General features: G+C 40.1%; 3 protein-coding genes across 3 annotated transcripts; 2 read left to right on the top strand and 1 right to left on the bottom strand.

Moving 5' to 3' along the window:
* Positions 1–37: 37 nt before the first annotated feature.
* Positions 38–15,629, top strand: scn4aa (sodium channel, voltage-gated, type IV, alpha, a). Its single transcript, XM_069160157.1, has 24 exons — positions 38–121; positions 218–346; positions 571–662; positions 850–1,125; positions 1,221–1,284; positions 1,496–1,637; positions 1,763–1,960; positions 2,112–2,285; positions 2,438–2,567; positions 3,157–3,395; positions 3,887–4,060; positions 4,168–4,524; positions 7,332–7,802; positions 8,244–8,285; positions 8,478–8,607; positions 8,693–8,847; positions 8,964–9,137; positions 9,268–9,390; positions 9,754–10,035; positions 10,138–10,191; positions 10,362–10,499; positions 10,619–10,723; positions 11,001–11,271; positions 11,362–15,629. The coding sequence occupies exons 1-24, from the start codon at positions 42–44 to the stop codon at positions 12,660–12,662; spliced, it is 5,301 nt and encodes a 1,766-aa protein (XP_069016258.1). The 5' UTR covers positions 38–41; the 3' UTR covers positions 12,663–15,629.
* Positions 15,630–17,423: 1,794 nt separating this feature from the next.
* On the top strand, positions 17,424–21,672 carry cd79b (CD79b molecule, immunoglobulin-associated beta). Its single transcript, XM_069159817.1, has 5 exons — positions 17,424–17,528; positions 19,195–19,509; positions 19,661–19,779; positions 20,065–20,118; positions 21,081–21,672. The coding sequence occupies exons 1-5, from the start codon at positions 17,477–17,479 to the stop codon at positions 21,168–21,170; spliced, it is 630 nt and encodes a 209-aa protein (XP_069015918.1). The 5' UTR covers positions 17,424–17,476; the 3' UTR covers positions 21,171–21,672.
* A 221-nt stretch (positions 21,673–21,893) lies between these two features.
* On the bottom strand, positions 21,894–22,831 carry LOC138204511 (interferon a3-like). Its single transcript, XM_069159805.1, has 5 exons — positions 22,700–22,831; positions 22,507–22,599; positions 22,263–22,412; positions 22,086–22,169; positions 21,894–21,992 (listed from the first exon to the last, which is right to left on the bottom strand). The coding sequence occupies exons 1-5, from the start codon at positions 22,829–22,831 to the stop codon at positions 21,894–21,896; spliced, it is 558 nt and encodes a 185-aa protein (XP_069015906.1).
* Between the last annotated feature and the right edge of the window lie 180 nt (positions 22,832–23,011).

Below are 23,011 nucleotides of genomic sequence, written 5' to 3'. Positions count from 1 at the left end.
TTTAATGTTTGTTTCCTTAATCCTGACTTAAATTATTTAGCATGTTCATCATGATTACAATTCTGTCGAATTGTGTTTTCATGACGATGAGCAACCCACCAGCATGGAGTAAAACCGTTGAGTAAGAACATCGTTATTGGGTTTTGATTTTCCATAATTCCTTTGTTATACCGTTGATACAAATTTGACTAATTCATGTTTCACAATGTCTTTCTAGGTATGTTTTTACTGGTATTTACACCGTCGAGGCAACAGTCAAAGTGTTGTCCAGAGGTTTCTGTGTTGGGTCTTTTACATTCCTTCGAGATCCATGGAATTGGCTGGATTTCATGGTGATCAGCATGGCGTAAGTATCGGAGCTCGCTCTCATCTAAACTGTGTAGTTACAATTTGATAAATGGTACTTAAACCATTTATCAGTCATTATGGGAGCTCATATTGAGCAGATTTGTATAACTTTTTGAGCATCTATATGGACACTTCTCAATCCAAATAGACACATTAATAGATATATATGTTGAGTCTAATCCGGCTTTTGTTTTTGATTGATTGTTTTATGTCTTTCCACAGATACGTCACTGAGTTCGTTGACCTCGGCAATGTGTCTGCCCTGCGGACGTTTCGTGTACTTCGAGCCCTTAAAACAATTACTGTGATTCCTGGTACTCTTTTGGATTTTTTTTTTTGGTCTTTTCATTCAAATATTTATGATGTTGCAGTAATAACTGTCCCCTAAGCTTAATAGACTGACTGTACTCCATAAGATAGTCAAATATAGATTTGTATTTGTTGTTTCAGAGCTGCTTAACTTTCATATATGCCACTGACGTATGAATTTTATATTGTCAGGTTTGAAAACGATTGTGGCCGCTTTGATCCAGTCGGTGAAGAAAATGGTGGACGTCATGATTCTGACCGTTTTTGCGCTCGCGGTTTTCGCCCTCGTCGGCCTTCAGCTCTTCATGGGAAACCTACGTCAGAAATGTGTGCGATGGCCCATCCAATCAAACGAGACTATGTTTGAGTTTTTAAACACCACCTCCACATTCAATGACACGGCGTCCTTCAACGATACGACTTATGTGAACAGTACCTTCGATTTCAATGAATACATTGAGAACACAGGTATGTTCCCCATCGATTTCAACTCTTATTTTAAGATGATTCTGTTGGCAGTGGAGGACATTTTAATACTTATTTTCTTGTTGTCGTTTTTTTAGACAATCACTATTATTTAGAAGGCAGTTTAGACGCTCTACTTTGTGGAAACAGCTCTGATGCTGGGTATGTATTATCCACAGAGTTCCCAAGGCTTATTTTGTCTTTTAGAAATTCTGTGTTTTGCTTCCATAAACATTTTTAGAGTTTAAGTGTAAAAAAAAAACCTTGTTCAAATTGAATCAAATTATTATTGCCCTGATCTGAGATGAAGAAAGGTGCTGAGTGTGATTTGGAGAGCAGTTTTTGTTTGCTGACTCTTCTTCCCTGTTGATAGAAAGTGCCCAGAAGGATACACGTGCATGAAGGCTGGGAGGAACCCGAACTACGGCTACACCAGCTTTGACTCTTTTGGCTGGGCCTTCCTCGCCCTCTTCAGACTCATGACCCAGGACTACTGGGAGAACGTTTTCCAGCTGGTTGGCACTTCTTTCATTTGTCGCACGACGCTTCATGTCGTTGAAGCTTTTTAAATTCTAAAATGAAAGTTATGAGAATAAATTTGTCCTTAGTTCTCGTAGCTTTTTCTTTGCTCTTAACACAGATCCTGCGGGCGGCTGGTAAGACATACATGCTTTTCTTTGTGGTGGTTATCTTTCTGGGCTCCTTCTACCTCATCAACCTCATCCTGGCAGTGGTCGCCATGGCTTACGATGAACAGAATGAGGCAACCCGGCGAGAGGCCATCGAAAAGGAGGAGGAGTTCCAGCGGCTGCTAGAGCAACTCAAGAACCAAGAACGGGTAACTGTCACAAGTAACACGCAACGAGGATGTTACTGTTACGCTTCGCTGGAGTGGAATTTGTACCATTACTGACCTTTTTGAGCGCATTCATTTCATGACAATAGCCCGCCAACTATTGTTTCAACTTAACATTTTATCTTTTACCCAGCAGGCTCATGCTCTTGGTAGCCAAGCCACTCTCACCAGTAAGAAGTCGCTCAGTCGTCACACTGGCTCTGAGTTGGCAGATGATGAACGGAGCCTTGAACCTTACGAACCTGTCAAGGATTGTAACGGGAGACTTGTTCCCCGTCTGATGATCAGATCGCCCACCATGGACGAGGTTAGTTGGCCGTGTTTGCGTCACGGTTCATCTGGGTATGTGCAGATGGAAATGCTTACTCGTGCCTTTTTAAAGTGTGCTTTCGTTGCGTCTATTTGCCACCATAAACTGTTATTATATGTATTCTGAGAATGTATCAACATATTTTATAGTCTGCTGCAGATTACGAACTCAGAGAGATGTCACTGGGCTCGGTGCACAGCAGGCTTCACCCGGACGGACCGGGCCTGACACACAGGTCTGTGAGTGCTGTGACTGTGCTCACGGTAGCTGCGTTGGAAGGTACGGTGCCAACGGAGACGGAAACAAAATCCTGATAATACACCGGCAATTATCGTACAGAATCCCTTGATATAAAATCAATTTTCTAGCTTGGACTAAAGTCACATAGCAACAACATAACGTCTATTTCAGGGAACTGTTTTCATACTAAGTTGGCGAGTTGGAGGCGTTTAGAGGTGTCAAGTGCTTCCAGGGGATGAAGAAATACACGAGGCTCGCAGCTCTAATGCGAGCTGTGATTGCTTAGATTATCAAGCGGTTGTTAATATTATACACTAATTTATCCGAGGCCAATACAGTAGCATTGTCTTGAGCTCGCTGCAGTCGGGCTAATCACATTGTGCCGCATAGATCCCTGTCAACATCCAGTATCACGCCCTCGTGGTGTTAAGCTAGAGCTATTTCAGCCCAACTGCGACCTGGAAACAGCAGGAGGAGAATTTTAACATCAGTCATGACGAAATATATAACCTGTGTAATCATGTTCAGTGTCAGCAATAGTCTAATAATTGGGAAAATGACTCCTTTTCCAACTTATTTTATGTTTAATGTTAGCTTTTCTTCTCTTTTCTTGTCTGTCTGTGTCTAGAGTTGGAGGAGGGTCAAAGGCCTTGTCCACCTCTCTGGTACAAGTTTGCCGACAGGTTCCTAAAGTGGGACTGCTGTGTGCAATGGATACTCTTTAAAAAGTGGGTCCTCTTTGTGGTCATGGACCCTTTCGTTGACTTGGGTATCACCATCTGCATCGTGCTCAACACCCTCTTCATGGCCATGGAGCACTACCCCATGACCCCGGAGTTTGACTACATGCTCTCAGTGGGGAATCTGGTGAATATGTGACTCATTCAATTTTAAATTTCATTATACAACAAGTAGGTCCGACCCAGAGATCTGATTGGTCAACTTTTGTAATTTAGCTGAGCAGTTTTGTGTTTCTATGTGCAGTATTTATTCAGTTTGAAAAACCATCTCCAGAAAGTAGTAAAACGGACTAGATATTGTCTCTGTCGCTAGGGTTGTCGCTAAGGGTCGGCCTACTTCCTGGAGGAGTAAACATTGCAGATATTACATAAGAGTCTACTGACGTGACTGATTGCGTTCCAGTTCTTAGTCATACCCCGTGTATCGCCATGGAAACGGAGATCGCATCGATTTACATTTTGAGAGCGAATTGCCCCACAATATTAATACATTTTGATTACATATTTTATTTAGTTGGTAACTTGTTGTATAATTGCAATATTAATTGAATCACAGGAATGTTCAAATATCTCTGACTTGATTTCACTCGTCAAACAAAACTATTTCCCCTCTTTTAGGTTTTCACCGGGATCTTCACAGCGGAAATGTTCTTCAAGCTCATCGCCATGGATCCCTACTACTACTTCCAAGTTGGCTGGAACATTTTCGACAGCATCATTGTCACTCTCAGTTTGGTGGAGTTGGGGCTGGCGAACGTCCAGGGGCTGTCCGTCCTCAGGTCCTTCCGTCTGGTGAGACACAGCGACTGGATTTATTTCATATCCATTTAGCACAGTGGCATGAATTAGTACGTTATTATTCACTGTCTCTGTTTGTGTCTGTCCCGTGTTGGAGACAGCTTCGTGTCTTCAAACTGGCCAAGTCCTGGCCCACACTCAACATGCTGATCAAGATCATCGGCAACTCTGTAGGAGCTTTGGGAAACCTGACGTTGGTGCTGGCCATCATCGTCTTCATCTTTGCCGTCGTGGGCATGCAGCTCTTTGGGAAGAGCTACAAGGAATGCGTGTGCAAGATCTCCTTGGACTGCGAGCTGCCGCGCTGGCACATGAACGACTTCTTCCACTCGTTCCTCATCGTGTTCCGCATCCTGTGCGGGGAGTGGATCGAGACCATGTGGGACTGCATGGAGGTGGCCGGAACTGGGATGTGCTTGGTTGTCTTCATGATGGTGATGGTCATTGGAAATCTAGTGGTGAGTGATTGCAACAATTATCCATCCGTTACTGATCCCCATCTTTAATCTGAAGCACGGAAGCATGACATTTTAAAATGGGCACTCAGACCAGGGAAAGAAGGCCACATTGAGGGGTCGATTTGTGGGTTTAAAGCACTGTTAAAGACTGTATATAAAAGTGGATGTAGCTTCCGGCTGCTGGCTTTAAGTGCCTTAAACTGCAATACCACCGGGTGCCACCAGAGGTTTGCTCCAAAAAGCCTCCATAGACTCCTTTTCAACTAGTCTTTTAAAATTCTAGGCTAAAGCTGACATTACGCAGCTCCATTTCATTTAGATTTAAATAATTGCTTCTCAGCTTTTATATGTGATCAGGGTAAACAGACATGATTCATACTTGGTGGTTGTGTTGTCACTTCATATTCAGAGCTTTTAATATCAGCATACAGTACGGTAAATCTGAAGGCGACGGTCAATCCTCAGCTCGCAGATGCTGCCACTCAACGACACGTTCACAATCCAAACCCTGAACAACTGTCATTACTGTGAAGCTGTAAAGCTGACAAGCCGTTTGGTAAAATCTATCTAAATCTAACAGTTATCGGATTTTAATGCCTGGAGATTTTGCGGCCTGCATGTCCTAGCGGTCTATTGTTAACCCCCCTGCTGTGGTATGCCAAGGACAGATAGATACAGCAGGGGGAGAACATTGTTTCCACCAGGGGGCATTACAAAATCAAAAAAAAAATTATATTTATGTCATAATCTGAACATATAAAACAGATTTCAGCCCATATTTGGAGGTTTTAGCTGTTTCGTAACACTACAATATGAGTCTAATAGTGTCTTGAGCAACACAACGCAACACAAGACTACAACCATGTATTATTTATCATGATAGCTTTTAAACTCATTCAGGAGTACAAACTTTTTCACAGGGTCTGGGTTGATTTGCGTGGAGAGGCTTCAGAGTTTGTGATACTTTGAAGAATCCAGAGAGTCTGGGGCATGAAAACAACCGTCCCTGACCTTTTATCTTGGCCTCAGACATCATTTCAGCATCATATTTAACTACTAGAGCCAAAACCATTTCCTGTTGGGTTATTCATAGAAATGAAAAGGAAGTGGCTCATTGTCAAGCACCGACTGAAGTATTGTGGCGGCAACGCTGTGCCAAAATTATTGTGACGTTCTCTAATCTCAATCCTCCAGCTTCACTTCAGAGTACGCTAATCTCATGTAACTGCATACATAAAGGCAAATAGTGAACATGCGCGTTTTACAGGAAGGGAGTTTCTATTTAAATCAAATGACTTGAGGCTCCAAACAGTGATTTTGACCTTGAGTATGTGTTAAGAAGCGGCTCAAGTGAGTTTGCTGCCACTGAGGGAACAAACACAGACAGCTGAGCGAGCAGAGCTCAGGTGGCAGGGAGGACGGGGTGTAAAGGAAAAGTCATCTGATAGCAGATTGAACCATAATTGATGTAGATGTAATCATATTGGGTATTCAGCAGCACATGGGGAGCAGAGTGGATTTAACTTGCATGTTTAGGGACATAGGCTGAGGATTTTCTACATTACTTCTCGTGAACACATTCAAAATCAAAACTCTTGTAATACAACCTGTGGATTTTTACACAATTTTTAAAAGGCTTAAAAAAAAAGAAAGATATCTGTTATGATACATGTTATGTAGCAGTGTTGGCAGGCAGATTTTCTTTGGACGGAGCAAAGCCAGCCGTTTACAGACATTTTGTTAAGCCAAGCTAAGCTAAGCTAAGCAGCTGCTGTCTGTAGCTTCAAATATAACTGACAGATATGAGAGTTTTATTGGGTCTTCTCCTCTAACTCTCAGAAAGAAAGTAAACAACCTTTGCTTTGCGACAGAACATGAATTGTAATGTTGCCGCGGGATATGTAAAGTTAGAAATTGTCAAGAATAATGTGCTATTATTATATTAATTATGTATTGATTATTTTTTTTCTTTTGTGTATATTTCATGCTGTCTTTGGTTTATGTTGTTGGTAAATTAATTGTAAGATTTGAAAAGTAATAAAAAAAAAAAGTTTGAATCACAAAAAAAGAAAAAGTAAACAGGCATATTTCCTAAAATGTCAAACTATTATCAGGTCACTGGAACTCCTCCAAAAGGAAACTGGATTTAAGATAAATGGGAAATCTTTCCAAGAGACGAGAATTATTACTTTGTGCATCACTAATTCTAAAACATTATAAACTCTGTATAAACCCTTCACCCCACCCATCAAAAATGATCATATCTGATCCTTCTCCTTGATTGTCGGGTTGGATTTTGTGCAGCTCATCGTGTGCGTCAGCCGTCTTTACTGATTCACAGCTCCAACACAGAAAAGGAGCCCGACCGCGGCCCGTGTAACCATGATCTCCCGCTAAACCTGGGAAATGGGAACCGAGAAATTGACTAACAGGTTTAAGAAACTAAAGATAGCTGCGTGTGCAACAGGAGGCAGACTGCATAATATTTATTGATGTGCCATCACAGGACCAATTTGATACATGATGTGTATTTGAGACTGTTGTGTGTTTAGTTCGGTGACGTTGACGCGAGAGCTGTATCACCAGGAAATGATTTAACTTGAATGCTAGTAGAGATTCAATTGGGACTAAATTATTAAAGATATTTCTCATTGATTCATACTGTCGCTGCATCATAAATAAGATAGTAAATACTTTTTTTTTGTTTTTCACATCAATAAACGAGGAAACTGTGGTAATTATAAGCTTGAAACAGATTTACATTATAGTTTATATTAATCTTTATCCTCATCACTCGTTCCTCTCAGGTGTTGAACCTCTTCTTGGCCTTGCTGCTCAGCTCGTTCAGCGGAGACAACCTCTCCACCGGAGACGAGGACGGAGAGATGAACAACCTCCAGATTGCCATCGGCAGGATCACGCGCGGCATCGACTGGTTGAAAGCCTTCATCGTTCAGACCGTCCTGCAGATTCTCAACAGAAAGCCCAAGGAGCCTGACGAGGGCGCCGCGGAGGACGCCGACGACGCCGACCCGAAAACAGAAGGAATCGAAATGAACCACTTGGACGCCGGTCGGACTTTCAAACTGGCGGACGGAACAGCGGGCTGCCTCGTTGAAGGAAGGCCTTCTGGATTCACTGTGGACGGAGAGCTCGGTCTCGATGTGCCTATCGCCCAGGGAGAGTCAGACTTTGAAAATCTGGGCGATGATGAAGATGATGCCGAGGATACTCATGACTCAGAGGTTTTAGATGAGAAAAGTAACCAACAGGACACAGTAAGAAAAATACATAAAAGGAGAATCTGTCTCTCTACGCTTCCATCCATCAATCACATCATCCACCAACAGTTTATATACTGTATTTCGATCAGGATCAATTTGACTGAAACATTGAGTATTTCACTTTCTCTCATGACACTGGCAGAACATCGCACAAACTAAATACCTTCACCTACAGTACACGCCTTACAGATTACCGGACGGGCGGACGATCCAGTGTGATGACATTTTTGTTGTCTGTTTTGTTGTGGTAAGAACACAATGACCAAGTGTGACAAGAGCTCATTGTGTCACAAAAATGTCTGTAACACAGGATACTTACTCACAAAGGTTAAACTACACATTTCATTGAGAAGAAACTTGTGTGCAAGATATTGTTTCGTGTACTAATAATGAACGCATATGAAAGTTCTTTTTTTTCTTCCTGTGCTATTTCAGGAAAACTTGGAAGACGAAAACACTTTAGCAGAAAATATCCATGTGAGTAACGCCGTAGATCCACATGAGCAAAAGCAACTCTTTTTACCAATCAATATCATCATGTGATGGCCAAATTAGATAATCTCTTTTATAATGGATCCTATTAAAAAAAAAAAAAAAAAAAAGAAACAATTTAGAATTTACATGCAAAGTTTTTAAAACTTAACTTCAACTGGGATTCTTGACTATCAGATGGGTGCTTTGGATGACGGGGACTCTTCAGTGTGCAGCACAGTGGACTATCAGCCGGCCGAACCTGAACCAGAAGTAGTGGAAGAAGAGGAGCCCGACCCAGTGGAGCCAGAGGCCTGGTTCACTGACGGTATGAACAACTACTGTGCAAAAAACCAAAAAAAAGTACTATAATCTGATGTAAAATTGTCCAAATCCTTTCCCTCTGTCCTCAGATTGCATTAAACGCTGGCCACGTCTGACTGTGGACATCACCGACGGCAGAGGCAAGCAATGGTGGAACCTCCGAAAGACTTGCTTCACCATTGTGGAGCACGACTGGTTTGAAACCTTCATAATCTTCATGATCCTCCTCAGCAGTGGAGCTCTGGTGAGTGCCGTCATCGCCGCAACAAATTTAGAAATGTTGACTCTTTTATGATGGCGTTAAGATACCGTAATACTGTTGGGACGTGTATCGAGGTATCTCATGTCTTCCTTTGGCAGGCCTTTGAAGACATATACATAGAAAGACGCCGAACCATCAAAATTATTCTGGAGTTTGCTGACAAGATTTTCACCTACATCTTTGTCATCGAGATGCTCCTTAAATGGGTCGCGTACGGCTTCAAGACCTACTTCACCAACGCTTGGTGTTGGTTAGACTTTTTCATTGTAGATGTGAGTTTTGAGCTTGTTTAAATGCTGGCGTGTTTGTGTAACTATTACCAGAGCATACAGATGAACATGTCCTATGTCAGATACATTTTGTGGTAACACTTGAATAGGAAATGTTTTGATTCTGCCACAGATTTCCCTGATTAGTTTAGTTGCCAACTGGATGGGTTACTCTGACCTCGGACCGATTAAGTCCCTCCGAACCCTCAGAGCACTGAGGCCTCTCCGAGCGCTGTCCAGATTTGAAGGGATGAGGGTAAGTTATTGGCTACTGATGCTCATTTTACTTGAAAATTGGATACATCGCGACTGTAAATTAACGTTTCAGTAGTTTGCATGGCTAACAATGATTTAGAAGTTGCAAAACCTGTGATGTTTAATGCATTCTTGTACTAATTTGGTTGGCTTTTCCCTGTTGTATTTGTTGAATGCATGCTTACACCGTGGCTGCTGTAACAGAGCCGACTGAGGTAAGTATGTCAGAGTATTCCTGAAATGACTGACTGAGCAGAGCATTAAGATGGAGCGGGTTTTTTTTTTTTTTTTGCTCTGCCTTACAAACCAAATATATTCAACATATTTCTGTGTTATTCTAACTTCAGTCCTCTCTTATGGGCAGGTGGTGGTGAACGCTCTTGTCGGAGCGATTCCCTCCATCTTCAATGTGCTGCTGGTGTGTCTGATTTTCTGGCTCATCTTCAGCATCATGGGAGTTAATTTGTTTGCGGGGAAGTTCTACCGCTGCATCAACACCACCACGGAGGAGCTCTTCCCCCTCACCGAGGTCAACAACCACAGCGACTGCATGGCCATCAAAGAGGCCACACAGGAGGCCCGCTGGGTCAACGTCAAAGTCAACTATGACAATGTGGGATTAGGCTACCTGTCCCTTTTTCAAGTGGTGAGGAGTGCAGTTTCAGAGATTTGAATATCTTAGTGGAAAGAAAGTTGTTTGTAGTTGTTGTTCGTTGATATTTTAAGAGAATCGTTTCTGTGGTTGCAGGCGACTTTTAAAGGTTGGATGGACATCATGTATGCTGCCGTTGACTCAAGAGAAGTAATTATTTATTCATTATCTATCCTTCAAAGCATTTAAAATGTCTGAAAAATCTTTTCTTTTTAAACAGACGTTGTTCTTTATTTGATTAATTTGAGTGCAGGAATTACGCTTTCTGAACGAAAACAAAAAAAACCCAACATTCATTCATTTATGTTTCTTTTATTTAGGTTAACGAGCAACCTTCTTATGAGATCAACCTCTACATGTACATGTACTTTGTCATCTTCATCATATTTGGTTCTTTCTTCACCCTCAACCTCTTCATTGGTGTCATTATCGACAACTTCAACCAACAAAAGAAAAAGATAAGTATAACTTATTTTACAAGAAAGTCTTTACACCAGAACAAAAGCTTGTTATTTCCTTTAAGTTACATATAAATGTAAATGCCTATAATGATCGTTGCACTGTGTTGTGTCTGCACTTTGGAGACAAAGACCTCTTTATGACTGAGGAACAAAAAAAATACTACGACGCCATGAAGAAACTCGGTTCCAAGAAGCCACAGAAGCCGATTCCCCGTCCAACGGTAGATCGTTCCTTCATTTCTATGGTCATTTCAGCCACTGCTGTCAGCAATATCTATTCAGTGGAAGACTAATTAGCACTGATGTACATAAGTAAGAGCGAGGTCAGCCGGTGTAATGACACATGAGCCCGGCATGCGTGGCTTGACGATGTCATCGGTGACCTCTGCTCTGGGCCTTTTCTGCAACACTGCTGGTGTGAACAGGCCGAATGAACCCTCCTGGATTTGGATTTCTCTTGCTAACCACTCCCCTCTCTGTGTCCCTTTTGACCCACAGAACCTAATCCAGGGATTGGTGTTTGACTTTATCAGTCAGCAGTTCTTTGACATCTTCATTATGGTGCTCATTTGCCTCAACATGGTGTCCATGATGGTGGAGACGGACAACCAAAGTGCCGAGAAGGAGGACTTACTCTTTAAAGTGAACGTGACGTTCATCATTGTCTTCACCGGAGAGTGTGTGTTGAAGCTCTTTGCTCTGCGGCAATACTTCTTCACCAACGGCTGGAACGTTTTCGATTTCGTCGTGGTCATCTTGTCAATCGCTGGTGGATATCTTAATATCTGTGAACTGCTATTATTGTATTTATAGCAGAGATTAGTTTGTTGATATGTTGTCGCTTCTCCTTTTATTCCAGGCACAATGCTGTCAGACCTGATCGAGAAGTACTTTGTGTCGCCGACTCTTTTCAGAGTGATCCGACTGGCCCGGATAGGCAGGATCCTGCGTATTATTAAAGGAGCTAAAGGCATTCGAACACTTCTCTTTGCTCTCATGATGTCACTTCCTGCCCTGTTCAACATCGGTCTCCTGCTCTTCCTCATCATGTTCATCTTCTCCATATTTGGCATGTCGAACTTCGCCTACATCAAAAAGGAGGCTGGGATCGACGACATGTTTAACTTCGAGACGTTTGGCGGCAGCATCGTCTGCTTGTTTGAGATCACGACGTCGGCGGGCTGGGATGCACTTCTGCTGCCGATGCTGAACAGGGAGCCTCCGGACTGCGATCCAAACTTCGAGAACCCGGGCACGGACGTAAGGGGTAACTGCGGTAACCCGGGCATGGGCATGATGTTCTTCTGCGGCTACATCATCGTCTCGTTCTTGGTGGTGGTCAACATGTACATCGCCATCATCTTGGAGAACTTCAACGTAGCGCAAGAGGAGAGCGGCGACGCGCTGTGCGAGGACGACTTCGAGATGTTCAACGAGACCTGGGAGAAGTTTGACCTCGATGGAACCCAGTTCATCGAGTATAGCCAGCTCTCCGATTTTTGTGACGCCCTGCAGGAGCCGCTGAGGATCGCCAAGCCCAACCGCTTTCGCCTCATTGAAATGAATCTGCCCCTGGTCATTGGAGACCGGATCCACTGCCTGGACGTGTTGTTGGCCGTCACGCAGATTGTCTTGGGAGACACGGTGGAGATGGCGGCGATGCGGTTGAGCATCGAGGCCAAGTTCATCCTGAGCAACCCCACCTCAGACTCCTTCGCGCCAATTACCACGACGGTACGCCACAAAGAGGAGCAGGCGGCGGCCGTAGTCATCCAGAGGGCTTACCGCCGCCGCCTTCTGAAGCGCTGCGTGCGTCACGCGGCTTTTATGCGCCGCTCGAAGAGGATGGACAGAAAGGACGAAGGCGAAGAGCCACCGGAAAGAGAAGGGCTGCTTGCGCGAAAGTTGGGAGTGCTCTACGGGAGTAACGTGGACCTCGCGGAGGAAATGGAGCGAGCCGCTTTCGAAACTCAAGCAAGCCAACAGCCCCTTAATCAGGAGACGCTGTCACATTACAGCGAGGCCCAGTGTGGTCCAGAAACCTCTGAGCCCAACATCATCATCGTACCTGTAGAAATTACTAATGAGGTTTTATTACATTCTGCCCCGAACAGACATTTCTTCACTCTACCAGCAAACCTGAGAGAGTCTATTGTATAACGAAGCTGCACATCTTCCACCTGTTGTTTTTTTTTTTTTTTTTTTTTTTTTACCAGTGAAGGAAGCGGTGTTAGTTAAAGCAAAGTGTCACCATGTAGCAGACTTTTCTACTTCAGATGAAGACGAAACAGTGCGAATAGATGTTTAGACTGCATTTTTGATAACTAAACTTAATAACAGATTTCTCTTTTTTTTTTTTTTTTTTCATGAAATATTTAAGTGTCTTTTTGGGTTGAAGATGGAACTGGACTGCATGGTTTCATCAGCAAAATTGGTAGCGGAAAATTGTACTTTAATTGACTATTAGACAATTAGTTAACTCTCAAAATTTAAAGGTAACCTGACTTTCAGGGAATGCAAGATTTAGTATTTTTCTCTACTGGTATTGTTAGCCATAAAATAGTTAGTTTGTCATATTGTAGTAGGATGAAACATCACTGTGGACCAGAATCTCTGACATCATAGATTTTGTAGTGAGAAAACAATCTTAAAAATTGCAAGGATAGACTGTCCAAAACGACAGAGGTCTGAACGCCAGTGAATTTTAATACAAGTAATATTGGCTATTACGAGAAATATGGCCATTACCATGCACCCCAGTTTCAAACCAAAGAGCAACTTGAATATGACATGACAAAATCTGAATTATCCTTCAGAGGACTACAGGATTTTATGCTGTTTATGTCATTCACAGCGTGTACAAGGTTGAAGAGAACACTACTGAAAAAAATTATGAAAGTTTTAAAGTTTATAACTTACAAATTTCCTTAATTTTATTATCCAACTTTACAGAGCGATGTAGGTTGGAGATGTAATTAAAACACTCACATCACATCACTTCATCCTGAGAGCCGTACAGAAATCACCTCATTTATTTGAACTGATGAAAAATTGGTCGGCGTAAATTTCGACTCCTCTTTGCTCAAAATCACTTTTATGTGGAATCTGTGAAGACTAACTTCTTGTAATTAGGCATGAAAAAAAAATTCTGAGGGGAGTTAGTTTTGTACATATGTAAATTAGTAAGTGGATAAAAGGGTATCTGGATCGAATTTCGTCCCAGTCCACCAGTGAAACTCTGATGTCTGTTGCTCATCACTGGTTAACAATAACATGGACCAGCTAATGCGGTTAACACCTGTCGCTGACTGGCTCGTTCAGAAAGGCCCAGTTTATATTGCACTATATATATCCCTTCCAGGTCAAATTAGAGCAGTTGATGGTGTAAGACTGAAACACCTTCCTGTTTTCTAAGATAAATTTCATCGCTGATAAATGCACGTCTTTATAAATGTTTTGTCTATTTTTTTTTTTTTGGTCCCCTAAGACATCCGATGATCCCAAAACTCAATCACTTTTTTCCATTTTGGTGGATTTCCATTACTGCAATCAGGCTTAAATGCTATCTGTGACTGTAAACTTGAGATGTGCTGTTTACATTAACATTGATTTCAACTGTTTTTTTTTTTTTTGTCGACTAAACAACTCTAACAATAATATAAGTACTTTGGTAATCACTGTACATTTTAAATGGAGTTTTGCCTCAGGTTGGATCAAGTGCCAAGTTTGTCTTAAGATCTGATCTTAAATGAATCTGAAATTGTGAGTGTTGGCTCGGTTAGATACATGACTGTTAAATTAAAGGAATGTGCCACCGTCCAAAGTGTAGATTATCATACCGATTTACACATTTCATGTTTCATTTATGTGTGGTGGATCTATTCATTTCATCTGTTCTCATGTAGAAAGGTTGCTTCACTTGCCGTTGTGTAAGTCTTAACTGAATTTGAAATGTCTTACTTTGAATATATGGTAATGTGTAAAAAAAAAAAAGTTGATGGCATGAATGGTAATTTTCTAAATATAGCCATAGATCATGTTTATTTGTTAATACAAAGTGCAGTAAACGAAAAAGAGCCTAAATCAAATCAATACTTGGTGGTGTCTTAAAAACAGCACCAGTTGTTCAAGGCATCTTGGAGAATATGCCAACTCGGCTGTTTGTCTCCTCATGCAATCCAAGACTGACGCGATGATATTAAGATCGGAGCCAATATAGCCTGACTCACCATATGTACACTGTGATTATAAAATCTCTGAGTGAGCAACCCCACATGTGGCGAGTTTTGGATGAAGATTTGGACCTCAGCAGGCAGGCCTGCTTGGTTCTTTTCACTTGCAGAGATTTTTGCCATTTTAACGCTGAGGCTCGTCTCTTCACAGCAACATTTTCCCCTCTGACATTAGCACCGCTTAAAACGATTGAGATTGATTTAAAATAAACAAGCCAGAGTCTTTTTTTTTTTTTTTTTCTTTTCCTTATACCGGAATATCTTTGCAGCCAGCTCTGGAACAGTGCAATGGAGTTAGGAGGGCCAATCAAAAGCTTCCCTGATGCTACTGTGTGATGGATGAGAATCTCTAAAGTGCCTAAAAACTCTGCACAGGACTGTATATACATGCATATCATAAGCACTTTTACAGTTTTCTAGTTGTTGTTTTTTTTTTACAATAGACAATAGCACGTCTCCTCTTTTGTTTATGCCTACACAACACTGTTTTAACATCAACCCTGGAGGAAAAAACAACAAAAAACAACCAGAAATTCTGAATGTTTCTGATCTCTTTGTCGTATCCTGCTGCTGCAGCATGGCAGTTATTCCTGTCAGGACTCGGTAATGTGACCTGCAGCGCTCCTATTTGAGATTGAGACACCGTCGCACCACTTTGCTTTCGTCTCCTCTGATGGTTCAGTCATATTCACAAGACAGCGTCCTCCTTTTGTTTACATTTATACTGGAGGAAAAGTCGCAGGGGGAGTTTTACTGGTACACCCACAATCGGTTTTACCTGTATATAACTTTTTGGGTTTTTTTTTTTTTTTCCTTCTGTATTGTATATTTATATCATTTTATTATTGTAAAAATTGTAATTATATTGTTAGAATAAAACACTTCCTGCAGGGAAAAGTAAGCTGTGAGTTGATGTTGTCAGTAACGATCTTACGTGTCATCTGTGAAAATACACTGAGGCCCCCTAGTGTTTGAAAGGTCAGTAGGCCACACCGTAGACTATTGAACTACTAATTGTTATGTTTTATTTTTAAGCTTAAGAATAGACTTGTGAAGTTGGAAACTAAGAGTGGAAATCAAGCATGTCCCTTTCCTCTATTTGTACAATGTATTTATGTGTGAAGTTTGAAATTTTTAGTAGGGGATTAATTGCAGCCACAGATTAAAAAAACATTGGATAAGAATTGTAAATAAAAGCACGTCATTAGTTAAACAGGTTTCATTGCCGCCTGGCAAAATAATGCAGCTTGATTTTCACTTGACTCTGATGTCGAGTGAACAAAAATAATTATTCAAGGCTTGAAGCCAAAGATTATTCTCAGTAATGATTCATCTGGATTTGATATATTAATCATCAGAAAACGGTGACAAATAACTGCAGGGTAACTTCATTTTCTTCTGCACGACAAAGTAGAGCTGCAAATTCTCAGATTTGAGAAGCAGGAACCATAAAATGTTTTTATAGATTTAATTTAATGATTAACTGATTATCAAAATAGTTGCTTATTCATTTTCTATTCACTGACTTACCAATTCATCAACTTGTACGTGCTGCTCTACGAGTAATAGCTCCCACGATGACTGTTGTGCTTAATTTAAATCATTTTTCATCTTGAAGAGAAATGTTTTATTTTTTTAAATTTTTTGTTTCAGTTTCAGCAACTTCTGCTGTCAAATTCAAATTTTTCTAACTGTTTTTCTTTTCTATTTTTAAAATGTATACAGTTGTGTATATATATATATATATATATATTATAGACAATTTGACAAAATATAATTAAAGAAAACAGAAAACAACATTTCTCCAGCTTAAATATCGGTACTTGGACTGGAACAAAGATACAACTTAGAAAAAGATTACAAACAAGAAAAAAAATATCTTTTTTAAGGGAGATACAGTATTTCCAGTTAGCATTACATATTTGGCGCCCCTGCAGTTTTTATCTCGTGCTCACACACTGTGACGTTCAGTAGACTCACAATGTACCATATGGATATTATCAACACAGAGAATTAGGGAAATGTGATCAGCTTGGTTGACCTGAAAACTTCACTGTTGACTGCGTGTGGCTGTTGCATAACAAAACTCACCGACCTCAGCCCTGTTAGCAGCTCTGTGTGTGTGTGTGTGTGTGTGTGTGGGGGGGGGGGGGGGGGGGGGTGCTGATGTTTTGCATGTATTATATTAGTTTAGTGTTTTGTTCTTCTCCACAAAACCCACAGTACATCTGTGTCTGATGGAATTATCATTAGTTTGATTAGTATTTAAATTCATTAAAGTTATTACAGTTGCTGCATTTGTTAAATTTAAATGCAGGTTTTGTAAGATAGCTAAATGTATGATGGTATCCATAGTGAAACTGAGAATATGACATTGGTACAAACATCAAACACCAATCCTTGGACCTGGAACAATTTAATATCACATTAATATGTGTTATTCTACAGGCTATTTTCAAAAGCCCTTTGTAATGATGTTACATGTTCAGATTCATATCATTGTTTAATTTCTCCCTATAGATGGAACGTGTGAATGAAATTAGATGGCTTTTATTGTTGAAAGTGTGGTTGCCTGGAGTTATCTTGGTTCACTGATTCAGCGTTCTTCCCCTTATTTGCCTGATGTGAAATTATATGTAGTGTCAGACGAACTCGCACACCCACTGGTGCAGAGACATCCTCTCCTTGTTCACAGCATTTTCAGGAGTGTACGTCGACACGATTTTTCTTTTGAATGTCATCATGTGGTGGATGCTGGCTGGATGCTGCGGGCTTGCCTTGATCAATCTGTCGGGTAAATATCAACTTTTGCAACATAGTCAATTAAAACGTTTGACTGAAAAATGAAAACGATGCAAAGAACAATTACAGTTTTGGTACTGAGTGTTGACAGTACAGCAGCATAATTGTGGTTCAGTTCAGTACGGTAATAACGGCTCATTTTGGCTTTACAGTTATTATATTTGTGATTTTGATGTCTGTTTAACCACTGTTGCACTGCATACAAGTGTTTTGCATGTTATTTTTGACTCCACATTACTTCCTGGCCATCTGGGGGAAAAGAGGAAGTTATCCTCTTGAGACAAAGACGATAATATTATTGTCATGTTGATGAGCTACTATTGAATTTCTTCATTACTCTGATATATACCATATATGCACCACCAAATTACTCCATTCATTTTTCTCCATCACTTTAGTTTGTCAGACTAGTAGTCAATTTTAAAAAAAGAACATATAATAAACAAGAAATGTTTACATTCAGCAAATATTAAAATTAAAGATTGCATAAAACAAAAAGCACCATCCAATACATATTTCTGCCTCAGGTGTGACTAAAACACGCAGCACTTGAAATGTTTAACTGTTTTAATTTATTTGTGGTGTTGTACTGCTGGTTGGACAAAATTCAATTCAATTGAATTTTATTTATGTAGCGCCAAATCATAACAGAGGTTATTTCATGGCACTTATAAATAACAAAATAAGGGATGTGAACAGGTCACCTTGAGCTCTGGCAATATTTCGATTGATTGATCAATCAGAATGATTTCATTAATGAAAAGAAATTCAAGAAATGTTTCAATAATAAAGGTAATAATTGTTTTCCGCCTTTGTGACTATAATAAACAGCTATAACTGCAGCTATAACACAAAGCTACCGACTGAGCACACATTAAATTTGTATTTTGTTACTTCGACAACGTCACTATTCTCTAAAGCTTTATCATCAGTTTGGTCATCTGCAAAATTATTATAATGAAATTTGATGTCATTAATTGTTTTAGATAGATAGATAGATAGATAGATAGATAGATAGATAGATAGATAGATAGATAGATAGATAGATAGATAGATAGATACTTTATTAATCCCACAAGGGGAAATTTTTTTTTTCGCTACAGCAGCATTATAGTTACAGGAAAGCAATAAAACAACAGTAAAAAATATTAAATATAAAAATGCACAGTATATACAATAAAATAGAATAAAATAAAATAGAATAATTAAATTAAATTAAATTAAAACTAACTAAACAATAGTGCAAAGCAACTAAACAATAGTGCAAAGTATTTAAACAAACAAGAAAACAGACAACCAACGGTGTTATTGTTGTGTGATGGATTTTGCCAGAGATGAGTTATTGTACAGTCTTATTGCAGTGTTTATGAACATCTGCTTGAGTAGAACAAGTCATTTTTTTGTATTTACTGGATTCAATTACTATAAAGTAATACTGTATCTTTTCCACACCTATTATATAAAGCACATTTCTCTTCTCTGCTTTAAGCCAGCATCATACTGAGGACATTCAATACCTACATTACTACTGAAGGCCTACTGCAGAGACTAAATAGCCAAAATATCTGCATATAATTAGTCTAAAAAGATTTGTGGTAACTGCTGTTCTAACTGTCAAAATATCTTTCAACTTTTCTTTTCTTTTTTTGTCTGCTCAGTCGCCCTGAACGATGCCCTGGTCAGAAGCCAGAAGCCCCGGTTCATCGGTGTGAAAACCGGGCGAAGTGTGGCCATTTACTGCAAGCCCTCAAAGGATCAGGAATACAGCGTCGAGTGGTACAAGGCTGATAAGTACGATGTGCCTGAGGCAGACCGAAAAAGGCTGCAACCAAGTTCGAAGGTTGAGTTTGTCAACAAGACTGCGCTCCAAAACGCTTATCTCTACCTCTTGAAAATACAACCAGACGACAGCGGAGTGTACTTCTGCAAGATAAACAAATCCTGGGGACCTGGAACTAAACTGCAAGCTGCCAGTAAGCGAAGTGGACACAACATTGCTTATGCAGACCGAGACACACAATGAATTCTTGCTTTTAATGGTCATTTACTGTGATTATTTTGTTTTTGTTTTAACCAGTTTACTTTTAGAAAACACCCTGCTAACATCCACTGTTCCCCTCACAGTACGCGTCAACCAATCCAAGCTACTATACAGGTCCAACACGAAGGATGGTCTCATCATCTTCCAGGGCCTGCTGTTGGCTGTGTGCATCGCTGCTGTACTGTTGCGCAAACAAAAACTGGTGAGGAAACGAGATGAAACAAAACACTATGAGAAAAATCTTACCAGACTGTGCTCATGAGCTTGTTACAGGACATCTGCAGCACAATGAGACTTTGAATTTATCTGCTTTAGCTCTTCAAAAAGAAACAGGGAAAAGATCTACAACGTTATAGAAGTGTTGACAGGTCACAGCCAAAACGATGTTCTTTGTTTCTTTGTCAAATCAACAGTCCAAAACCAAGTTATTAAGATACGCAAGATGTTAAATTTACAATGTTTACGATATGATGCCTTCTTTTAACAGTTGGAAAAGAGTGACAGCCTATACGAGGAGCCTGAAACCGATCACATCTATGAGGTTTGTTGACTCTTCACTACTTTACAGCAATATTTTAAAAAAGACAACTGTTATTTCTTCGAAACACAGTTTTCATTTTACTGCACACACCCACTTGTGAAGACATGCCACAGTGAACACACATCACAGACATGTGTTTTTACATAAAATGTAAAAGTGAATGACAGAAAGAGAGACAGCAGACATCTCCTCGCACCACTGAGCTCCTCATCACAATTGTTTCTTGTTCAGTCAAAGCTGCTGACAGGTTTATTATTTGATCAAGCTGTACTTTAGTATATATAGAAGTACAATCAGTTGTCTAAACTTTTTGTTTTTTGTTTGTTTGTATGTTTTTTGCAAAATTAATGACATAACTTTGTAAAGAAACTTCTTCTCATAAAAATCAAAGAAGACTTTTTGTGCACACAGAATTAGAAGTTCATGTCTGTACAAGAAAACAAGAAAACAATTATGAAGGAAAAAAGCAAACAGCCCACATACATAGACCGATACAGTTTATTAAAAGTAAGGTCCAGAGTTTCATGGACACTTCAACTAACTGTCACCTTTTTGGATGCGCAGCCAGCTGAACTTTACAGATGTCAATGCTGCTTATGATAAAAATCATGATCCAGCTTTTCAGACACAGAAAGATTCTGACCTTTTCTGAGAGAAGAAAGTAATACCATAACCTCTGGTAAAGTGAAACCTAATGAATAATGTGCAAAGATTTTTTTTCACAGTTTCTCTTTTAGACCAGAAAGCTTTGTTTTTTAACATCCTGATCTAAATTTTTGCATTAATCAGGATCCTCGAAGTTGGGCATTAACATACTTTTTCAGTTAATGTCAACTGCTGTGGCATTTAGCCGCTTTGCTGTTTGAGTCATTTCTGAATCATCAAAATGCAAATGCAGTTCCCTTTATACCCCAACATAGCATGTATACAGTAAATAAAACTGACTCAATTCTGCCTCTCAGGGGTTGGCGATAGAGACATGTGGAGGAGATCTGTACGAGGAACTGGCTGTGTACTCGCTGGCTGAAGGAACTGAGGCCCCGTGGGAGTGAGACTGATCAAACCTTTTACTCTCTTCAGCCACATAATACTGATTATATGTTGTTAACTACGAGTTGTAAAGTAAAAAAAAAATATAACAAGATAAGTCCTTAGTTAGCCCGCTCACATGTGGAGATGTGTCTTTTACTGCTAATACAAGTTCATTTATCACCGTGCAGCAGCGTACTTATTTCAAAATGCTTTATTTTTGTGCTATTTAACTTTGGATTGAATTCATCTGTAGTGCAAAGAAGCAATTGTACCATTTAGGCACAAAAGCTGACATTTTTGGTGCTTCAAGGTTTTTTCCATGCAAATGTTGTGTCTGATTTTTCAATGTATCCGCTAACTTGACAATTTTATATCTTTTTTCCTGTGCCTATGGTAGGCGTAAGAATAATCTAGTGTCCATCAGAGCTTACGAGGCAGTATTTGTTCCTGGTGTTTATTACTGTAATTAAAAAAATATGTTTGTCTTTTGTTTATCTAACAGGAATAATAATAAAAAAAAAAACCACAAAAACCCATTTGCAATTGCTGGAGAAAGTTATTTTTATTGTCTTTAACAGGTACAGGTAAAACAATTTTTTTTAATTTTTTTTTTTATATTAGCTGATCAACAACATAATCATTTAAAAAGATACAAGTAAATAAATAAGCAATAAATAAGCAGATATGTCAATAAATATAAACAAGTAAATAAATTAACACATCCTTCATGTGACGGACAGATTTTAGTTGACGGTGAGCAGAGATGAAGCCAGCTGGTCTGCTCTTGTCAGATGGGCTTTGATTTCCTCCCTGATCAGCTGCCAGGCTTCAGCACTGTGGCCCTAAAGACAGAACAATATTATTATTATAACGATAGATAGACAGACAGACAGACAGACAGACAGACAGACAGGTAGATAGGTAGATAAACTTACCTTTTGCTGGAGGACCTGGTTCGACAGGCTCTTGAAATACATCTGAAGCTTCTTGTTCTTCTTCATGTGGTTGTGGCTCCCAATCTAAATATTAAAAACATAGCTTTTAGCCTCATGTATTCATTAGATGGTCTCCTACACATGTCCCAGACCACCACACTGTACATCCCTACTCACACAGGAGTGAAGTTCATCCGCCTGCTTGTTCACAACGTTGAGTAAGCGCTCCACTGTGCTCTCCTCCCATGACGCAGCGCTGTGGTCCTCCTCAAACAGGCCAGCCACCTCCTTCAGAACCTGAACTGTGAAGGCAAGTTTATCCTCCGCCTGCAAGAAGAAAGGAGGAAGGTGTTTATTTTGCTGTCACGTCTTTAATTCCTCATATTTATTTATTTTTGTAGACAAAGTTGAGCTTTCTTACTGATGCTTTGGACGCCTGGTTGTACAGTTTACTGGGGAAGGCCACAGTGTTCTCCTCTCCAGCATCCTCAGTGGTGTTAGTGGAATTATTCGCCTGCATCACACACAAACACACATTAGTATCTCTTCAAATAAACATACACTAAAAGTAAATTATAACAAAATAAACAGCATGCAAAAGAAGGTACACTTACCATTGTGTCTAGTAGATCCAACAAGCTCTCACTGTGCTGTTTGAATTTGTGATCCATCCATCTGCAGCTGAGTGAGGAGCCTGAACTGTACAGACCGAGGAGCAGGCAAGCGAAGAAGATCTTGTTGAGCATCTTTAAAAAAAAGGTAGAAGTATGTTTTTGTTTGAAGAAAACTCAGCTGATGTGTTGAGGTGATGTGCTGAAGGAGACCTGAGGCGCCTCCTTTATAGCAGAGTGCACCTTTCAGTTTCCTTGGAGGGGAATACTGAAGGTAAGGTTGTGGCTTTCACCTCCACATACATGTGTAGTGAA

This window comes from Embiotoca jacksoni, unplaced genomic scaffold, assembly GCF_022577435.1.
Source record: "Embiotoca jacksoni isolate LCO1_2020_lvr unplaced genomic scaffold, fEmbJac1.0.p SCAF_26, whole genome shotgun sequence".
NCBI lineage: Eukaryota > Metazoa > Chordata > Actinopteri > Embiotocidae > Embiotoca > Embiotoca jacksoni.
The sequence above is the reverse complement of the archived record's forward strand: the minus strand, read 5'-3'. Positions and strand labels throughout refer to the sequence as shown.